This window comes from Triturus cristatus, chromosome 5_2, assembly GCF_964204655.1.
Source record: "Triturus cristatus chromosome 5_2, aTriCri1.1, whole genome shotgun sequence".
Classification (NCBI taxonomy): Eukaryota; Metazoa; Chordata; class Amphibia; order Caudata; family Salamandridae; genus Triturus; species Triturus cristatus.
The window spans coordinates 328,280,026-328,297,508 of NC_140588.1; the positions used below are offsets into that span (position 1 = coordinate 328,280,026).

Here is a 17,483-nt window from a genome sequence, read left to right on the forward strand (position 1 = left end):
ACAACATGAGACAACTCACGAGGGAGAAGACAACGTTTGCGTGGACGGAAGAGGCACAAGAAGAGTTTGACACGGTCAAACGTGAAATCAGCCAGTCTATCCCGCTGCATGGGTACGATCCCCAGGGAAGATCGATATTGATGACAGATGCCAGCGAAAAAGGGTTAGGAGCAGTACTCATGCAAGAGAGACAAGGAGGCGTGAAGGAGACGATCAGCTGCGCGTCCAGGACACTAACGGACTCGGAACAAAAGTTCAGTGTGATCGAGAAAGAGATGTTGGCTGTAGTATGGGCCATGGGGAAGTATCGCCAGTTCCTGTGGGGCACGCGATTCCAGTTGAAAACGGACCACAAACCCCTAGTGAAGGTTTTGACGTCAAGTGGCCATGCCAGCGCAACACCCCGGATAGCGAAGATGACGCTAAAACTCTTGGAATATCGGTATGATGTGGAATACATACCAGGCTCAAGAAACAAGATAGCGGATTATCTCAGCAGGGCGTCAGCAATGGAAAGTGCCACCAGCGGCACTGAAGAAGACGATGAGATGGTAGCCCTAACAGATGATCTGGAAAGGGCAATAAGTAGACAGGATTGGAAGAATGCGTATGAAGCGGATAGAGACCTGGAAGAAATCAAGAAATGCATTGTGCGAGGGTGGCCGGAAAGGAGACAACAGACGCCCAAAGTTCGACAGTTCTACGAGGTTAGGGAGGAGCTGTCGGTGGGAAACGATGGGGTGTTTGTATACAGAGGAAATAGGGTGGTCCCACCTGCAAACATAATACCGGATCTGTTGTCCATAATACACGAAGGACACCTGGGAATCGTGAAGACGAAAGCCAGAACCAAGTAAACGTATTGGTGGCCAGGGATGGATCTGCAGGTGGAGAGGCATGTAAGAGACTGCGTGCAGTGCCCAGGAGCAGACAAAATACTAAAACCAATGAGGCCTGCTCTCGGAAAGTTAACGAACCCCTGTAACCCCTGGGAAGAGGTGGCAGTGGACATCTTGGGGACTGTACTTGACAATCAGGGGATACCCAAGTACATATGCGTGATAGTGGACAAATACTCGAAGTGGCCAGAGGCACACATTCAAGAGGAAATGGACACGGACACAATACTGCGATTTCTCAAGACGGTATTCCTCAGGGAGGGCGTCCCCAGAACCATAATTAGTGACAACGGTCCCCAATTTACCTCGGAAAAATGGTCCAGATTTGCGGAAAGGAATGGCATTATACTCAGACATACGTCGGTATATCACTCAGCCAGTAACGGACAGGTGGAAAGGTTCAACAGGGTGATAATGGGCTCCGTATAGGCTGCCATCTCCAGGGGCAAAGACTGGGAAAAGGAAGTACAAAGCACGGTATGGGCATAACGCATCACCCCCACCAGCACCGGGTACAGTCCATTCCAAATCCTAAGGGGAAGACAACCCTTCACCAAAGACAATGTTGCTTGGAAAGAGAAAACTATCACAAGCAAATGGTCTCCAGCGGTGGTACAACACAACCTGTAGAAGGCACAGAATATATACACCGAATACTACAATCGCAACAAGAAGGTGAAAGGGACAGCTTTGGAAAAAGGGGAGTGGGTCAGAGTGAAGCTGGCTGTTCTAAAGCGAAAGGGAGAAAGCAAATACTCCCCACCCCAAAAAGAGTGGAAGAAGTGTATGACCGAGCTGCGTTGCTCAGTGATGGAAATGTGTGGTCCCAAGACCGTATGGCCAAATGCAACAAAATTCTACAATGGCCCCGGGAGGACACGGAAGAGGTGACACTACCAGAAGAGATGACAAGAGAAGCAGGAGCTTCAAAGGGAGAGTGTGGAGAGAACATTCCGGAAGATCAAGACAGGGAGAGACAAGTACAAGAAGGACCGGCTATGGAGGAAAAGACCCGGGAAGGTAGGGAGAATGGAGTGAGAGAATGACATGGTACTCCTGAAGGAAGAAGGGGAAGCCCTGTCGCAGAAGGGGGGCGAGAAGGACACACCACACCGGTAAGACACACCCGAGTTGGGCGAGCGGTGGTGATACCATCCAAGTTTAGAGACTATGAAATGGACTAACCACCCCAGTCATGTACATTGTTTTTGTGTGGTATAAAAGGGGGAGATATGTAGTGTCGCGGTCTAGTTGACGCGCACTACGTAACGACGGCAATGCGCATAGCGGCCATTTTGGACGCTACAGCGCATGCGCGAATGATCGCGTGGCGAGAGAAGCGATCGGAGCCTGTTGCCCGGCGCTCTCTTGGTGATTACAGCAAAAGTACTCCAATAAAGGTACTTACACATAAGCCTTGGCTCCTGTACATCATTGGGGACAGTGAGCAACATTACAGTCATTGGGGACAGTGAGCAACATTACACAATGTGCTTTCTCTTTCCACAAACTCGATGTCTGTGTTCCATTATTTTGATATGCTTTTAGTATTACTGTCACACACACAACCACAACCATACACACAAGCACACACACAACCACAACCACACACACAATCACACAACCACACACACACACCCACCCACAACCACCCACACACAACCACACACACAACCACACATATAACCACACACTCACCCAACCACACACACACACAACCACACACACATACACACAACCACACACACACACACACACACACACAATCACACACATACAGCAACCAAACAACCACACACACCACACACACAACCACACACACACAACCACAACCACGCACACACCACCACACACACAACCACACAATCACACCCATAACCACACACACAACCACACACACAACCACACACACAACCACACAACCACACACAACCACACACAACCACACAACCACACACACAAACACACACACAACCACACACAACCACACACACAACCACACATAACCACACACACAACCACACACAACCACAACCACCACACACAACCACACTGACAACCACACACACACAACCACACCCACAACCACACTGGCAACCACACACACACAACCACACCCACAACCACACCCACACACACAACCACACACACAACCACACACACACAACCACACACACACAACCACACACAACACACAAGCCACATACACAACCACACACACACAATCACACACAACCACACACACAACCACACACACACACACAATGACAACCACAAACAACCACACAAAACCACACCCACACAACCACACCCACAACCACACACACAAGCACACACACACAACCACACACACAACCACACCCACAACCACACACACAACCAAACACACAACCACACCCACACAACCACAACCACACCCAACCACACAACCACAACCACACACACAACCATACACACACACAACCACACACACACAACCACAACCACACACAACCACAACCACACACACAGCCACACACACAACCACAACCACACATGCAACCACACATACAACCACACACACAACCGCACACACACAATCACACACACAACCACACTTACACACAACCACACACATGACCACACACTCACAACCATACACATAACCACACACACAACCACAACAACACACACAACCACACACAACCACACATCCACACACACCCACAACCACAACCATACACACAACCACACACACACATACAACCACACACAACCGCACACACACTACCACACACAAAACACACACAACCACAACGACACACACACACAACCACACACACAAAACCACAACCACACACACACAACCACACACACACAACCACAACCACACACACACAACCACACACACAACCACAAACACAACCACACACACAACCACACACAAAACAACACACAAAACCACACACACCCAGACACGCAACCACACACACACACACAACCACACACACAACCACCCACAACCACACACACAACCACCCACACCCACAGCCACACACACAACCACACACACACACAACCACACACACACAACCACACACACAACCCCACACACACACAACCACACACAACTACACACAACCACCCACATAACACCAAACACACACACAACCATACACACACACAGCCACACACACACAACCACACACACCCAGACACGCAACCACACACACAACCACACACACACAACCACACACACAACGACCCACAACCACACACACAACCACCCACAGCCACACCCACAGCCACACACACAACCACACACACACAACCACACACACACAACCACACACACAACCACACACAACTACAAACAACCACCCACATAACACCAAACACACACACAACCATATACACACACAACCACACACACACAACCACATACACAACCACACACAAACACACACACCTTCACCCACAACCACACCCACACACAACCACAACCACACACACAACCACACATACAACCACACACACAACCACACACACACACAACCACGCACAAAACCACACACACACACAACCACACACAACCACAAACACACACACAACCACACATACAACCACACACACCCACACACACAACCACACACAAATACATACAACCACACACACACACAACCACACACACCACACACACAACCACACAACCACACACAACCACACACACCACACAAACACACACACAACCACACAACCACACACACACACAACCACACACACAACCACACCAAGCATTGGCATAGCCAATAGGTCTCGCCTTTGGGACCTTCTAAGTGTTTAGCCACGCAGCAGTTGATGTGGTTGCACCAAGGATATTGTGCTGCATAACTAAATACTTAGAGGGTCCCACAAGCGAGACCTATTGGCCAATCCAATGCTTGTTTATGAAGAAGGTCTGGATGCACTTTCATCTGGGATTGCTAGGGGAGTTATCAGTCTACAGGATGATACATCAAGGTCAAGAACATCAAGAACAGTGGTGCAGACTGTCTTTGGAGATTGGCTGTGGGTAACAATGAATGAGGTGCTGAAGACCATGAAGAAGTTGAGCGAACCAATGAAATGCCGTTTGATTACTCAATATGTCACAAAAATAAATTGAGAAAGGAAGAGAATAAGGTTATCAGTGTGCAGAAAGTTTTGAAATTTGTAGAAAACAAATTAGTGGGCAAAATCTACTAGATGAAAAGTGAAAAGCATTTTGGGAATTTCAAAAAGGTATTTTCAAGTCAGATGGACTTGTGGTTCAGTGGCAAGAGACTGGTACCACCCGCAGGCGTGCATGATAAACCTATAAACGTAGCTCATGAAGGGCAATTAGGCATTGTTGAGGCTAAGGAAAGGCTAAAATCAGATTTTTGGTGGCCAGGACTTATCAGTGCATTTGAAAAGAGGAGAACGCATTGTGTTGCCTAAGTTGCAAAGTCTGTAAAACACCTCCCATTCTATCATCAGTTACGTTCAAGCAGTTGGGAGGCATTAGCACTGGATATTGTAGGTTCTTTGACAGGTGAAGGGAATAGATGATATTTAGTAGTACTGGTGGATATGTTTTCAGGATGGCTTGTGGTAGCATGTGTCAGATACATTGGTACAGGCACTGTGATGAAATGTCTCGAAGAAATCTTCAGACATTCGCAACCATGATACTAAAGGACAATGGTGTTCATATGTCATCCAGAAAATTGGAGATTTTCTTTTAGACAATGTAGCACATTGCAGAAGAAAAGTGCACTGCATCACTCTGAAATGAATGGGAAAGTTGAGAGTTTAATGGACGAAGGAGAAACTGCAATTCCAAGCTCCATTTGAATTATCTAGAGAGAGGAAGCCTAATACCATGCAGTCTCCTGGATGGCTGCATTGGCAAAAGGGTGACGTGAGTGTGAGTAAGGATGATGAATGGAGAATAAAAAAGTTAGATAAGCAATGAGGTGAAAGTCTGACTATGACATGATGAAGGCAGCTTTAGATACTGAAGTGAAGATAGGAGATGTGGTGTAGATAAAGGTTCCTGTGAGGAGATGTGACCGGTCAAAATCCACCAAACCTATGGAAGTGATCACATTATTTAATTATGCTGTTAACATACAAGATTAAAGAATTTCTCTGTCCTGAGTCAACATGTGTGAATCAGAGATGTCATGAAACAAATGTGGATGAGGGTGAACATGGGGGTTGTAAAGAGAAAGAATAGATACCGAGGAATTTAACAGGAATTTGAAAGATAAGTTGCACAAGAGAGTGGCATGAAAGTCAACCTACCTCAAGCACGATGTTCTTTAATACATAATATTATATTACCAGAAGTGCATTTTGCTTCATGAGGTCTACATAATTAAGAACTCCAGATATAGTTTGTATATTCCTTTAGTATGATTGTTTGATTTTAATTCTGTTTAGTTTCATAGCCTAGCACAGTTTATCATTCAGTATATATTTCTGTCATGATGTTTGTTATTTTAAAAAGCAAGCTATGTGTCTCACTGTCTATGTGGATCTCCTGCAATGTAAACATTCTGTTCCCCTGTTAAACTTTATTGAAGATTTAATCTTGAAAATGTTGGTGATTGATCAGTGGATAGTCTGCTTTGTAATAAACCTATTGAGGTATACTAAACCGTTTCTCATCTCTTAACTTCATGTAGGTGACAACTATTTTACAGCTACCAAACTTTTAAGAGTTTTCTTACTTGTTTTTCTTTTTTAGGCAGGACTGGTGGAGAGTGCTTTCAAGGCACAGAGAACATTCCTATTAATAGCGTCTCAGTGTCAACAACCACCTGAGGTAAGAGTACTGGGTGTCCAACTGTAATAGCAACATTTCAGTATACATGTCAACGGTGTATTCTTTAGTACAGTTTACGTATGTTAGTCTTCAACTTGAGGTGTTGGCTTTGTGGAGAATGATTTGGTGATTTACAGCAGTGATTCTTAACTTGTGATCCACAACACCTACATAGGGACTCCTCGACTGTTTAGAAAATTAAATAATATTAGCAGATTAAAGAAGTATACATACATAAAAAAGCAAAATTGAAACTTTTAAAATGCTATATGTGAAGGAATTTTAAATTGGAGGCTAAAGTTACGTTGGTATCCTTATAATGATTTGCGGGAGCAGCGCAAGTACAGCAAAAGGAATCTAGTATGGACAATTCATGGCCCCAGTTGAAGCACTAGTAAACACTAACTAAATGAAAACATGCATTTGAAGCAAAAAAGGCAAAATTATATGCTTGAGTCCAGCAAATGATTTCATCTTTTAGAAGTAAAAGAGAACATTTTAAAGTTACAACCATCCAATTTAATATTTAGATTTTCACATGTTTTTGTTTGTGAATTGCATAAAATATAGCATAATTTCTATTTTGATGTACAACACTTGCTTTTGCATTTTGTGAGTTGTTTTGAGGCTCAAAAAGTGATTCAGTGGTGCATGGAAATCAAAGTGTTAGGAACAGCTGATTTAAAGTTTACACATGTTTTTCAAGACTCGTAAAGGCCACAATCTATGTCGTTGACCCAGGTCCTGCCATAACATCTTGACAAGTCACAAAAGACCATGTGCTTACGTACCTAAAGCAAATCATTGTCCACCCACATAAAGAAGACCCACCTGGAAATTGCTCATTTTACTTCTAGCAGACCAGGTTTTAACACCACCTTCATTCCTAAAGTCATAAAATACTTGATCCATGCAAATCTGACTATTATAGTCACTGACCCATACCATCTACCACCCATTCTAATTCGGATTTCAGGTTTCACCACAGCACACATTGTTCAGTGTTCTACTACTTTAGTGAACTTTGTTGTGTGGGAGGGTGAGGAATGCTGTCCCTGCGTGACTTCTCTGCAGCTTTTGACCCCTAGAAACAAAAGACCCTCCTCCTGGAGGAGCCTGGAACCAACTCCCTGTGGAGTTGCGTGCTCTGAGTGACCCTAAGGTTTTCAGAAAGAGACTGAAGACCTTACTTTTTATATAGCTTTCTGCTTCTCGTCTAATCACTTTCAGGGCACGCGCCGGGACACACCTTCGAGTAGCTGTGCGCGATACAAGTGCTGTTTAACATAACATATTCTCTGAGTGGAGTTGGACCCTTTCCATTGCTTCCATGTCTAGATTGCCTTTTTCTTCAAATACTGTGAGCAGGAGGCACCTATGGGTCTATTTGTTGTCTCCACAGAACATTAGGACTGCAGTGTTGGCCATCCACTTCAATTCAGATTTCAGTAGCATGACAGAGAGGCACACATATACCTGGCGGTATTTCCCAGGAGATAGTTGCTGCTATCATTGTTAGCAAATGCATCTAGAGCCTTTAAAATTGCAGAGTGTTTTGTGACCTAAAATAAAATGTGTGAAATCCTAAACCCATGGTCATCTCCTCTGAATCCACCACAGTGGAATGCCTCAATACCTCTGACGTGATCAGAGGCCTCTCAACACAGCAATTACTGAGATAGAACCCTTGAGATCCATCTCTGCTCTACCATGCCCATAATCACCCTGTTCCGCACTTACAGTATCCTTCTGAGAACTCTTGGATTGCTCTGTCTTTCATGCCCTCTTTGTACTTCCAATCTGATGTTCATGTGTTGATTGGCCTCAAATGGACTATAGAAACACCATATTGCTGGGCCTTCCATAAACCACACAGGGGAGGACTTGAATCATTCAGTACAATAGATCAATACCAGTTACAGTTTGCCAACATAGGGCCACAGTCCTGTGGTACCCAGCACAAAAGGGAATCAAGCCTAACGTGCTGGTGCCAGTTGCATGGCCAAAGACTGGGAACCTCTTTGTGCTCCTTAGCCAGCATCCAGTGGTGTAACAAAACATGAGGTCCCCGCATGTAAAGTACATGGAGGGACCCCCCCCCCACCACCGCCTTTGACCACGCTCACAGGCCAAGGGCCTGCCGCCCCTGCACAGTGCTGCAGGGAGCCCCCTGAAACTGGGGGCCCCTTCCCACACCACCGGGGCTGTGGGGCTCATTTATTTATTTATTTGAAAAGTTTTATATAACACGAACATGACCCATTGAGGGTTTCAGAGAGCTGTTAAGATAATAGTCAAACATTAACGTAAGGAAAAAATAATACAGGTAAAAGTATAAACAAACAGCCTGGTTGAATTCAGAAGCCAAGGTGATTTCAGATATGCTATTGATGGAATCTATTCACAAAGAAAAATTTTACTTCTTTTTTAAAGGAGCTCATTGAGGGGTTTGTCCTGATTTCTAAAAGAAGATCATCTCATTTCTTGGAACTAGGCTAGAGAATGAGCGATTGTAGGTACCTTTTTTGTTGAATATCTGAGGTTTCAATACTAGAGAATTGGCGCTTCTTGAGGAACGTCTACCACCAGATAGTTCTAGCTAATGTTGACATAATGCTGATAGTGACATTAGCTTCTACTCCGGAGAAATATTTATATCAGGTTTGGGAGTTTTGTAGATGTATGTGCATCATCATTACTTCTGTTGCTAACTCTGCACCATGGGTCTTGATAGGATTTGTATGGTTGGCAAAATCCCTTCGATGCATTGTCTGCAGAGTCACTTATATTTCAGATTCCTTCACTGGAGAGATGGTACCTAGATACCTACAAATGTTGCTACAAAATTGCACCTTACAAGTAAATATATTTGGGTACATGATTTATCAAAGGCTATACATAGCACCTATTATACTTTTTCCTCTCAAAGGAGCACAACATTCAAATGTTGGTGCGTACACCATGGAAATCTGCTTTTGCCAGTATTTTCTTGGCCTTAATTCTCTCTTTATCGTCCGGCAGGTTTGACCTGCTAAAATTCATCAGAGGATGCAGATTCTATCGCTGTCTGCCTATACTAGGCTCGATAAAACCCACAAAACTCATCATTCTGATATGGGGATCCATGTGCACACATATGCAACATCACCCAGGTGCTTATAATGAAAGTCAATGTAATTCGGATTCCATTGTCCTAGAAATGTGCCACATTCTTTACTATTTGGGCAGGCCTGGTGTCTAGGGCTTGGTGCCTTGAAAGTTGGTGCTTCTAAGACACATTGGCTAACGTCACAAGTGTTCTATGTAATAGACTGCAATAATCTGTGTTCCTATATGGAGAAGTAATAACTGAGCCACCTGAGTGTCTGGATTTAAAGATGTTGGCTAGAACTCTTTGCTTTAAAGCACGCTGTGTCATATGGCCCTTCACAGAATTGTAGACTGGCTCTGAATGCCTGATGGGGTTGCAGAGGCATGATTCATGCTGTCTCTTGCAAATCTTCTCTTTCTCTGCCATTTTACCTACAACATGCAGTGGTTTTGCCTGTGAGAGGATCAGATTTTATACATTCGTAGGGCATAAAATTCCATTAGTTCCTAGATGTTGATGCTGGAGTTTGTGACGTGGTGTGAAAAGGAGTGTTAAGGAGTGATTGCTAATAAGAAATGTTTTGAAAACTGTATTGTTTAACCTTCTCACTAAAGAAGCATTCTTCCATAATGAATATACATAAGGATGTGTATATTGGCAAATGATTTTAGATGGACAGGTGTATGAAGTTTGGTGCAATGGCAAAATAAGTACTTAATGTGTGACAGAACTGTTTAACAGGCAAATCCTATGCACTTGTGAGCTGTCAAGTTGACATCCATTCACAGATTTAGAGTGAATGCATGCATGTAACACAATACTAATTTCATTAAGACATGTGTTGCCTTATCCTGCAGAACATTCTTACTTCTGCCATGCTGACTCTATTTTATATCAATGTGAGATAAAAAATTGTTATGTCCCTCAGTATATTTAGGGCAGATTTTAGAATGTAGCAAGGATGTTTTCTGGTCAATCAACCAACAACTCGCCCAACACCTAGAATAGCGCAACCTCCTGGACCCCCCACATTCCAGATTTCGAGCTAACCACAGCACAGAGACAGTCCTGATCACAGCCACCGACAACATCAGGGCCCTCCTGAACGATGGAGGAATGGCAGCTCTCACCTTCTTGGGCCTGTCAGCCACATTTGACACCTTCTCCCATCACTTGTTGAGTAACAAATTCTACCACATCGGGATCCAGGGAGATGCCCTCAAATGGATTGCCTCAGACCTCAGCGGTAGAACTCAGATTCCCTGCCTTCACCATTCAGCTTGGAGCCCACAAATATCATCTACAGAGTGCCCCAAAGATTGTACCTCAGCCCCACCCTCTTCAACACCTACATGACCCCCCTGGCTAACACCATCAGATCGCACGGTTTCAACATCATCTCCTATGCCAATGACACCCAGCTCATCCTCTCACTGTCCGAAGACCCCTCCACCACCAAAGCCAACTTCCTCAGATACATGAACGTCACCGCCCGGATGAAGGACAACTGTCTCAAACTCAACATGGACAAGACGGAAGTCCTCATCATGGAATGATGAATGACAGCCGTGGAACCCAGCCCACCCTTCTCCCCAACAGACCACGCTTGCAACCTCAGCATCATCCTGGACTGTAAGCTATGAAGAGAAAAGTCAACACAGTCCCATCAGTCTGCTTCCACAGCCTTCGCCTGCTCCGCAAGATCTTCAGGTGGCTCCAAATTGACACTAGAATGACCACCATACAGGCCCTCATCACCAGCAGACTGGACTATGGAAACACCCTCTACATGGTAATCTCTGCATGCCTCCTGATTACAGGCAGTTCAAGACTCAGTGGCAAGACTCATCTTCAACCTCCAGCTCAAAAAGCTACACTGGCTCCCAATCCAGAAGAGATTTCAGTTCAAGATGCTGACCCACACTTAAAAGGCCTTGCACAACAAAGGAACAACATGCATCAACAAATGCTTGACCTTCCATCAACCGACCAGACAACTTGAATCTGCTTCCCTCTCCTTTGCAGACACCCCACAGATCCACGGAACCAACAGAGGAGGATGCTCCTTCTCACACCTGCTTTCCAAGGCATGGAACCCTCTTTCCCTTCACCTCAGGAGCTTACTTTTGCACCAGCAATTCCGGAAAGAACTCAAGACCTGGGTGTTTGAATGAACAAACCACCATACAGCAGCCAAAATCTCCAGCACCTCGAGACCCTCACGTGTGACCAGCTGTGATTTATAAATGCTTATTGATTGATTACTGAGTAAACGTAACATTGGATTAACCAGATAGGAGTTTAAAAATGGGTTTGCATATGTGAATGTGGAGTGGGTGTACAATTAGAGCATCTATTAGGTAACCTGTGCGTGGACCCCGGAGCACTTCATTAGATATATCTCCTTAAGTTGTCATCTTCTGCCTTTCTCTCGGAAGGCCTGCATAGACACTTAAGGGATAAAAAGATAGCTGGTTAACTTTTAAAATTTGAGGTTCAACACATAGAAAACTCCACTTCACAAACTCCTCTTTTCATGATAGAGATGAAAGGGTTGGACAGAGGTGCCCCCATAGGCTGCCATTATGTGTCTACAAATGGATACCGTGCCTTTAAGAGTCTCCAGAGACCCACGGTATCCCATGAAGCACAGCCAGAGGCAGTTACTTTCAGTTCTTTTTTCTGGCTCCTGCTAGCAAGACCCTGGAGCATTGAGCTGTATCTTTTTTGGTATTTCCTTCAAATTTTGCTTCAGTATTTGAATTTTTGCAATTTCACTCGACGTCTTTGGCCTGTATCTACCTTCTGCTGTCCTTTTTTGGCAGAATTTCTACAGTTTTCTTGTCAAAATGCCTTCTCTGTTTGACAAGTGTCCTGATTGTGGTAGGAAGAAGGCCTATCAGATTCACACAGAGTCTGTATTCTGTGTCTGCCTGTCTCTCATGTTCCTGACACATGCTCTATTTGCAAAACCTTTCCTAGGTGCACGCTGCATGACAGGGAGAAGATTCAGGTCCAAGGGCTGGAGCAGCAAAGACAGAAGGCAGCATCTACAGCCTCTGGGAAAGGAGAGGGTAAGTCCTCTGCCAACACCCATGCTTCGACCTCTGGGGGGGTTCCCCAGTCGAAAAATGGCAAAAAAACGATGCAGGTCCCAGTCGACAACGATGTCGAGAGCAGGTATAACGACTATATGCTCTCGGTCAACTCAAGGCTCTGAGTCGAAGCGGCGTCGATGCTCCACATCGAGGAGAAGGACGGCGAGATCTCAGACGAGATCACCGTCAAGGTCGACTCATCAACGCAGATCGCCGTCGAGGCATCATCGTCGTCGATCGGAGTAATGAAGGCATCGGCGGTCGCCGTCGATGCGTCACGGCTGATCGCCGTCGTCGTCTACGAGAAGTTCGACGTCAAGGAGAAGGTCGAAGTCGAGGAGTCACCACCGCTGTTCGACGTCGAGGTACCATTCCGGGACTCGCTCCGTAGTGAGCCTGTCGACGTCGACAGGGAGTTCAAGATCCAGACAACATCGCCGCTCGCTGGCGAGCAGTAGATCAAAGTCGATGGGGAGGTCTGGCATTGAGTCCAGGGTAGCTTCTTCACAGCCAGCTCAAAAACGAAGGAGGCTGTTCTCTTCTGCAGATTCAGAGTACTCCCTTACCTATTCACCATCAAGGACACCTCCTGCGCCTTGTCAACCCGTGGCCCTGCCAACAACACCACCACCACCGCCTCCAACTCCTCCTCCTCCTCCGCCACCTCCTCCTCCTCCGGTTCATTCTCCGCCTCCTACTCTGCCGGGCCCACAGCTCCTCAGCCCATGCGTCCTGCAGAGCCTCGAAGACCAAGGTCCCGGTCTCGGCCGAGACATTGTTCCAGTAGACACCGCCAGTCTTCCATACGATCTCATCGCCATTGCAATGAGGGAGCTCGCTCCCGGCATACCCGGGACACGCCTTCCACGATTACGGGGAGTTACTCGCCTACTCTAACGGACTCTCCTCCTCAAAGAGTGTCTCTCATTGATGATATCATCACCTTTCAGGAGGTCCTGGTCAGAGGGGTGTCAAAGCTTAACATTCCCTTGTCTACTCCAATGCCGTCGACTTCAGTTATATTTGAAACTCTCCAGCAGAGACAAACATCTCATCCCTTGCTTCCGTTGGTGCCTGGTTTCGTGGAACCAGCTATGGAACTGTTCTTGACTCCATCTTCTTTCAAATCTGCGCCTTCTAGGCTACAGAAGAAATACCGCCCACCTGATTCGGATCCTGCCTTCCTCCGACTGGACCTCACCCCGGACCCTGTCATAGTAGTGGCGGCAAAGAAACAGCATGCTACGGCTCCGACTTCAACGGTACCACCTGATAAGGAAAGCTGTAAGCTGGATTCGGTGGGGAGAAAAGTTTGCAACACCGCAGCTACATCCATGAAGGCGGCCAGTTCTACTGCCTTGCTGGGCCGGTATGACCGATCCCTGTGGGAGTCTCTTCAAAAATTTCTGGACCTCCTGCCCAGGGACAAGCGGGAAGATTTTCAGGAGATATTGAACGAAGGACTGATGGTTTCGAATCAAATCATCAGTGCTGAAGCGGACACTTCACTCCTGTCAGTCCACGGGTATTGCCACGGAGTTGCTCTCCGGAGGCATTCCTGGCTTCGTCTTACCTCACTGAAACCGGAGCCACAACAGCGCATCTCAAATCCACCATTCTCTGGCACGACTCTCTTTGGCTCCCATATAGATGATGAGATGGCCCGCATGAAGACGGAAATTGAGACTTTGAAGGCTGTAGGTCTAGACAAACCTAAAGAACAGCGAAAAACCTACCGCCCCTTCCAACAGCGTTATTCCTTCCAGAGGTTTCAACGATCTCAAGGCCGTCAGTCCAATCAACAACAGTAGTTTCAGTGGTCTTTTCAGTCGTTTCAGAAACGCCAGTCACGAGGACAGTCCAATCAGCAGTCTGCACAAGGGAACAAGGCCCAAGCTGGTTCCAAGCCCTGATGGGTTACTTCCCCCTCTTCTGTTACCCACTCCGGTGGGGGTAAGCATTCAAAATTACCTGGCAGAGTCACAGAAAATAACTCAGGACAATTGGGTGCTGAATATTGTTCGCAATGGATACTCTCTACGTTTCACAAGCCCTCCTCCGTCGATTCCTTCAACTCTCTCACGCTACATGCTACGCGAGTTACAGAGGGAGCCAACATCCTCTTATAGAAAAGCGCAATAGAACCGGTTTCTCTTGCACAAGGAGGAACAGGACTGTATTCTCGGTTCTTTCTAGTCCGCAAGAAATACAAGAACGAGTTCAGACCCATCCTCGACTTGCGCCAGGCAAACAAATGGATTTGCAGAGAAAAGTTTCAGATGTTGTCCTTGCATCAAATCTACCATCAACTTCATCAGGGAGACTGGCTATGTGCAATAGATCTGCAAGACGCATATTTTCACGTGCCCATAGTGAGGAAACATCGCAAGTTACTGCGATTCACCGTGGGCGACAACCACTATCAATACTCCGTGCTTCCCTTCGGACTGAAGTCTGCACCCTGGACATTTTCCAAATGCATGGCTGTAGTTGCTGCACATCTAAGGAAGAACATGGTGTTTGTCTACCCATATCTCGACAACTGGCTGATCAAGGTAGCTACGACTCAGGAAGCAAACTGCATTTCAATCGGACTTCTAATCTCCTTCTTCGTTTGGGCCTCCACATCAACCACACTAAGTCTGTCTTGACTCCGGTCCAATGTCTACAGCACCTGGGAGCCACCATCGAAACTTGCAAGGCAAACGTGTGTCCTTCAGAGGAGAACCGCTTATCGATCCTTCGGAAGGCTCAGGCTCTCATGACCATGCCTACCCCGACGCTGAGGAAGGTATCTTCTCTCCTGGGCTCCATGCCTACTGTATCTTCCTCACTCCAAATGCACGCCTCCATATGAGGCCCCTGCAAGAATGTCTGGAGGATCAGTGGGACCAGAAACTGGGGGATTGGGAAGACAGGATTCAGCTGTCGCAGCAGGCCCTCCAGTCCATCCGATGGTGTTGTTCTCCCCGCAATCTCCTCCGGGGGATTCCCTTCCACAAGGAGATACAGACGCAAACCATAGTGAAGGATGCATCTCTTCACGGCAAGGGTGCCCATTCCGACCACCTTCAGATAGAGGGCACGTGGTCCCGGAAGGAGGCCACTACCACATCAACTTCCTGGAACTTCGAGCAGTTCATTTGGTGCTGAAAGCCTTCCAGCCGTCATTTCACACCTGTTCCCTGCTTGTACAGACGGACAATACGACAACAATGTTCTACCTCAACAAGCAGGGGGGGGTTCGAGATCTCGAGCGTTATCTCGGGAAGCTCAGACCATCTGGAAATGACTATTGACCAGGAACCTGACCATCACAGCAACTCACCTCCCAGGTGTTCAAATTGCTCAGGCAGACGCTCTCAGAACACTCATTCAAGAAAATCACGAATGGGTCTTAAACAACGACGTGGTACGAGACATCTTCAGATGGTGGGGTACTCCAGAGGTCGATCTGTTCGCTACCACGGAAAAAAGCAAATGCCACGACTTCGCCTCCAGGTTTTACCCACCGGGGACTCTAGGGAATGCACTGTGGATCAACTGGTCAGGCAGCTTTCTCTACGCTTTTTCCCCTGATCCCGACAGTACTGATCAAGCTCTCACAATCACGGGCCAAGATGATCTTCATTGCTACGGAGTGGCCCCGTCACTGGTGGTTCACAGACCTACTCCACCTATCTCTCCTGCCACATCTCCGTCTTCCATGTCGGCTGGACCTTTATGAAGTTCAGCGGACAGATGGTGCACCCCAACCTCTCGTCGTTGAATTTGGCGGCATGGCTCCTGAGTTAGTACAGTACGGACATTTGAATCTCCCTCGGGACTGCATGGAGATATTGAAGGAGGTCAATCGGCCATCTACACGCACTTCTGCATATAAATGGAAGAGATTTTGCATCTGGTGTGCCTGTAAGAATGTGGATCCTACCTCCTGCAAGGAAGATGTCATCCTTCCTTACTTGCTACGCTTAGACCAATCTGGCCTCCAGTTTCATTTGATTAAAGTTCACCTTGCTGCTTTAACTGCTTATAGGAAATGTTCTTCACAAACTTCCTTTTTTTAAATCCCAGTCATCAGAGATTTTCTTGAAGGATTGAGAAAAGTGTTTCCTCCCATGAGGCATCCTTCGCCTCCTTGGGAGCTCAATGTTGTTCTTTCTCGACTGATGAGGGAACCGTTTGAACCCTTCATAAGGCTTCTCTTCAGCATCTGTCTTGCAAAACGGCTTTCCTTGTGGCCATAACTTCTGCCCGCAGGGTTAGTGAACTTCAGGCACTCAGCCTAAGTTCCTCCCTAAAGTTGTTTCCGAGTTTCATGTGAATCAAACTATTTCATTGCCTACATTTTTTCAGAATCCCTCTTCTCCTGCTGAGAGGTCGCTTCATTCCCTTGATGTCAGGAGGGTCTTGAAGTTCTATTTGGACAAGACTAAGGATATTCGTAGATCAGACCAGTTATTTGTAAACTATGGCTTGGTCCGGACTGGTCTAACTACCTCCAAACAATCCATTTCTAGGTGGATTGTTTCCTGTATTCAGCTGTGTTGCCAGACAGCCAACAA

The 17,483-nt window shown here is 46.4% G+C and overlaps 1 protein-coding gene across 1 annotated transcript in view; it reads left to right on the plus strand.

Moving 5' to 3' along the window:
* Positions 1 to 17,483, plus strand: part of CAP2 (cyclase associated actin cytoskeleton regulatory protein 2) — a 472,201-nt gene that overhangs the window by 168,274 nt on the left and 286,444 nt on the right. Inside the window, exon 4 of the mRNA XM_085607081.1 lies at positions 6,652 to 6,729. Within this exon, the coding sequence (XP_085463207.1) occupies positions 6,652 to 6,729 (78 nt within the window). The remainder of the gene's footprint in view (positions 1 to 6,651; positions 6,730 to 17,483) is intronic.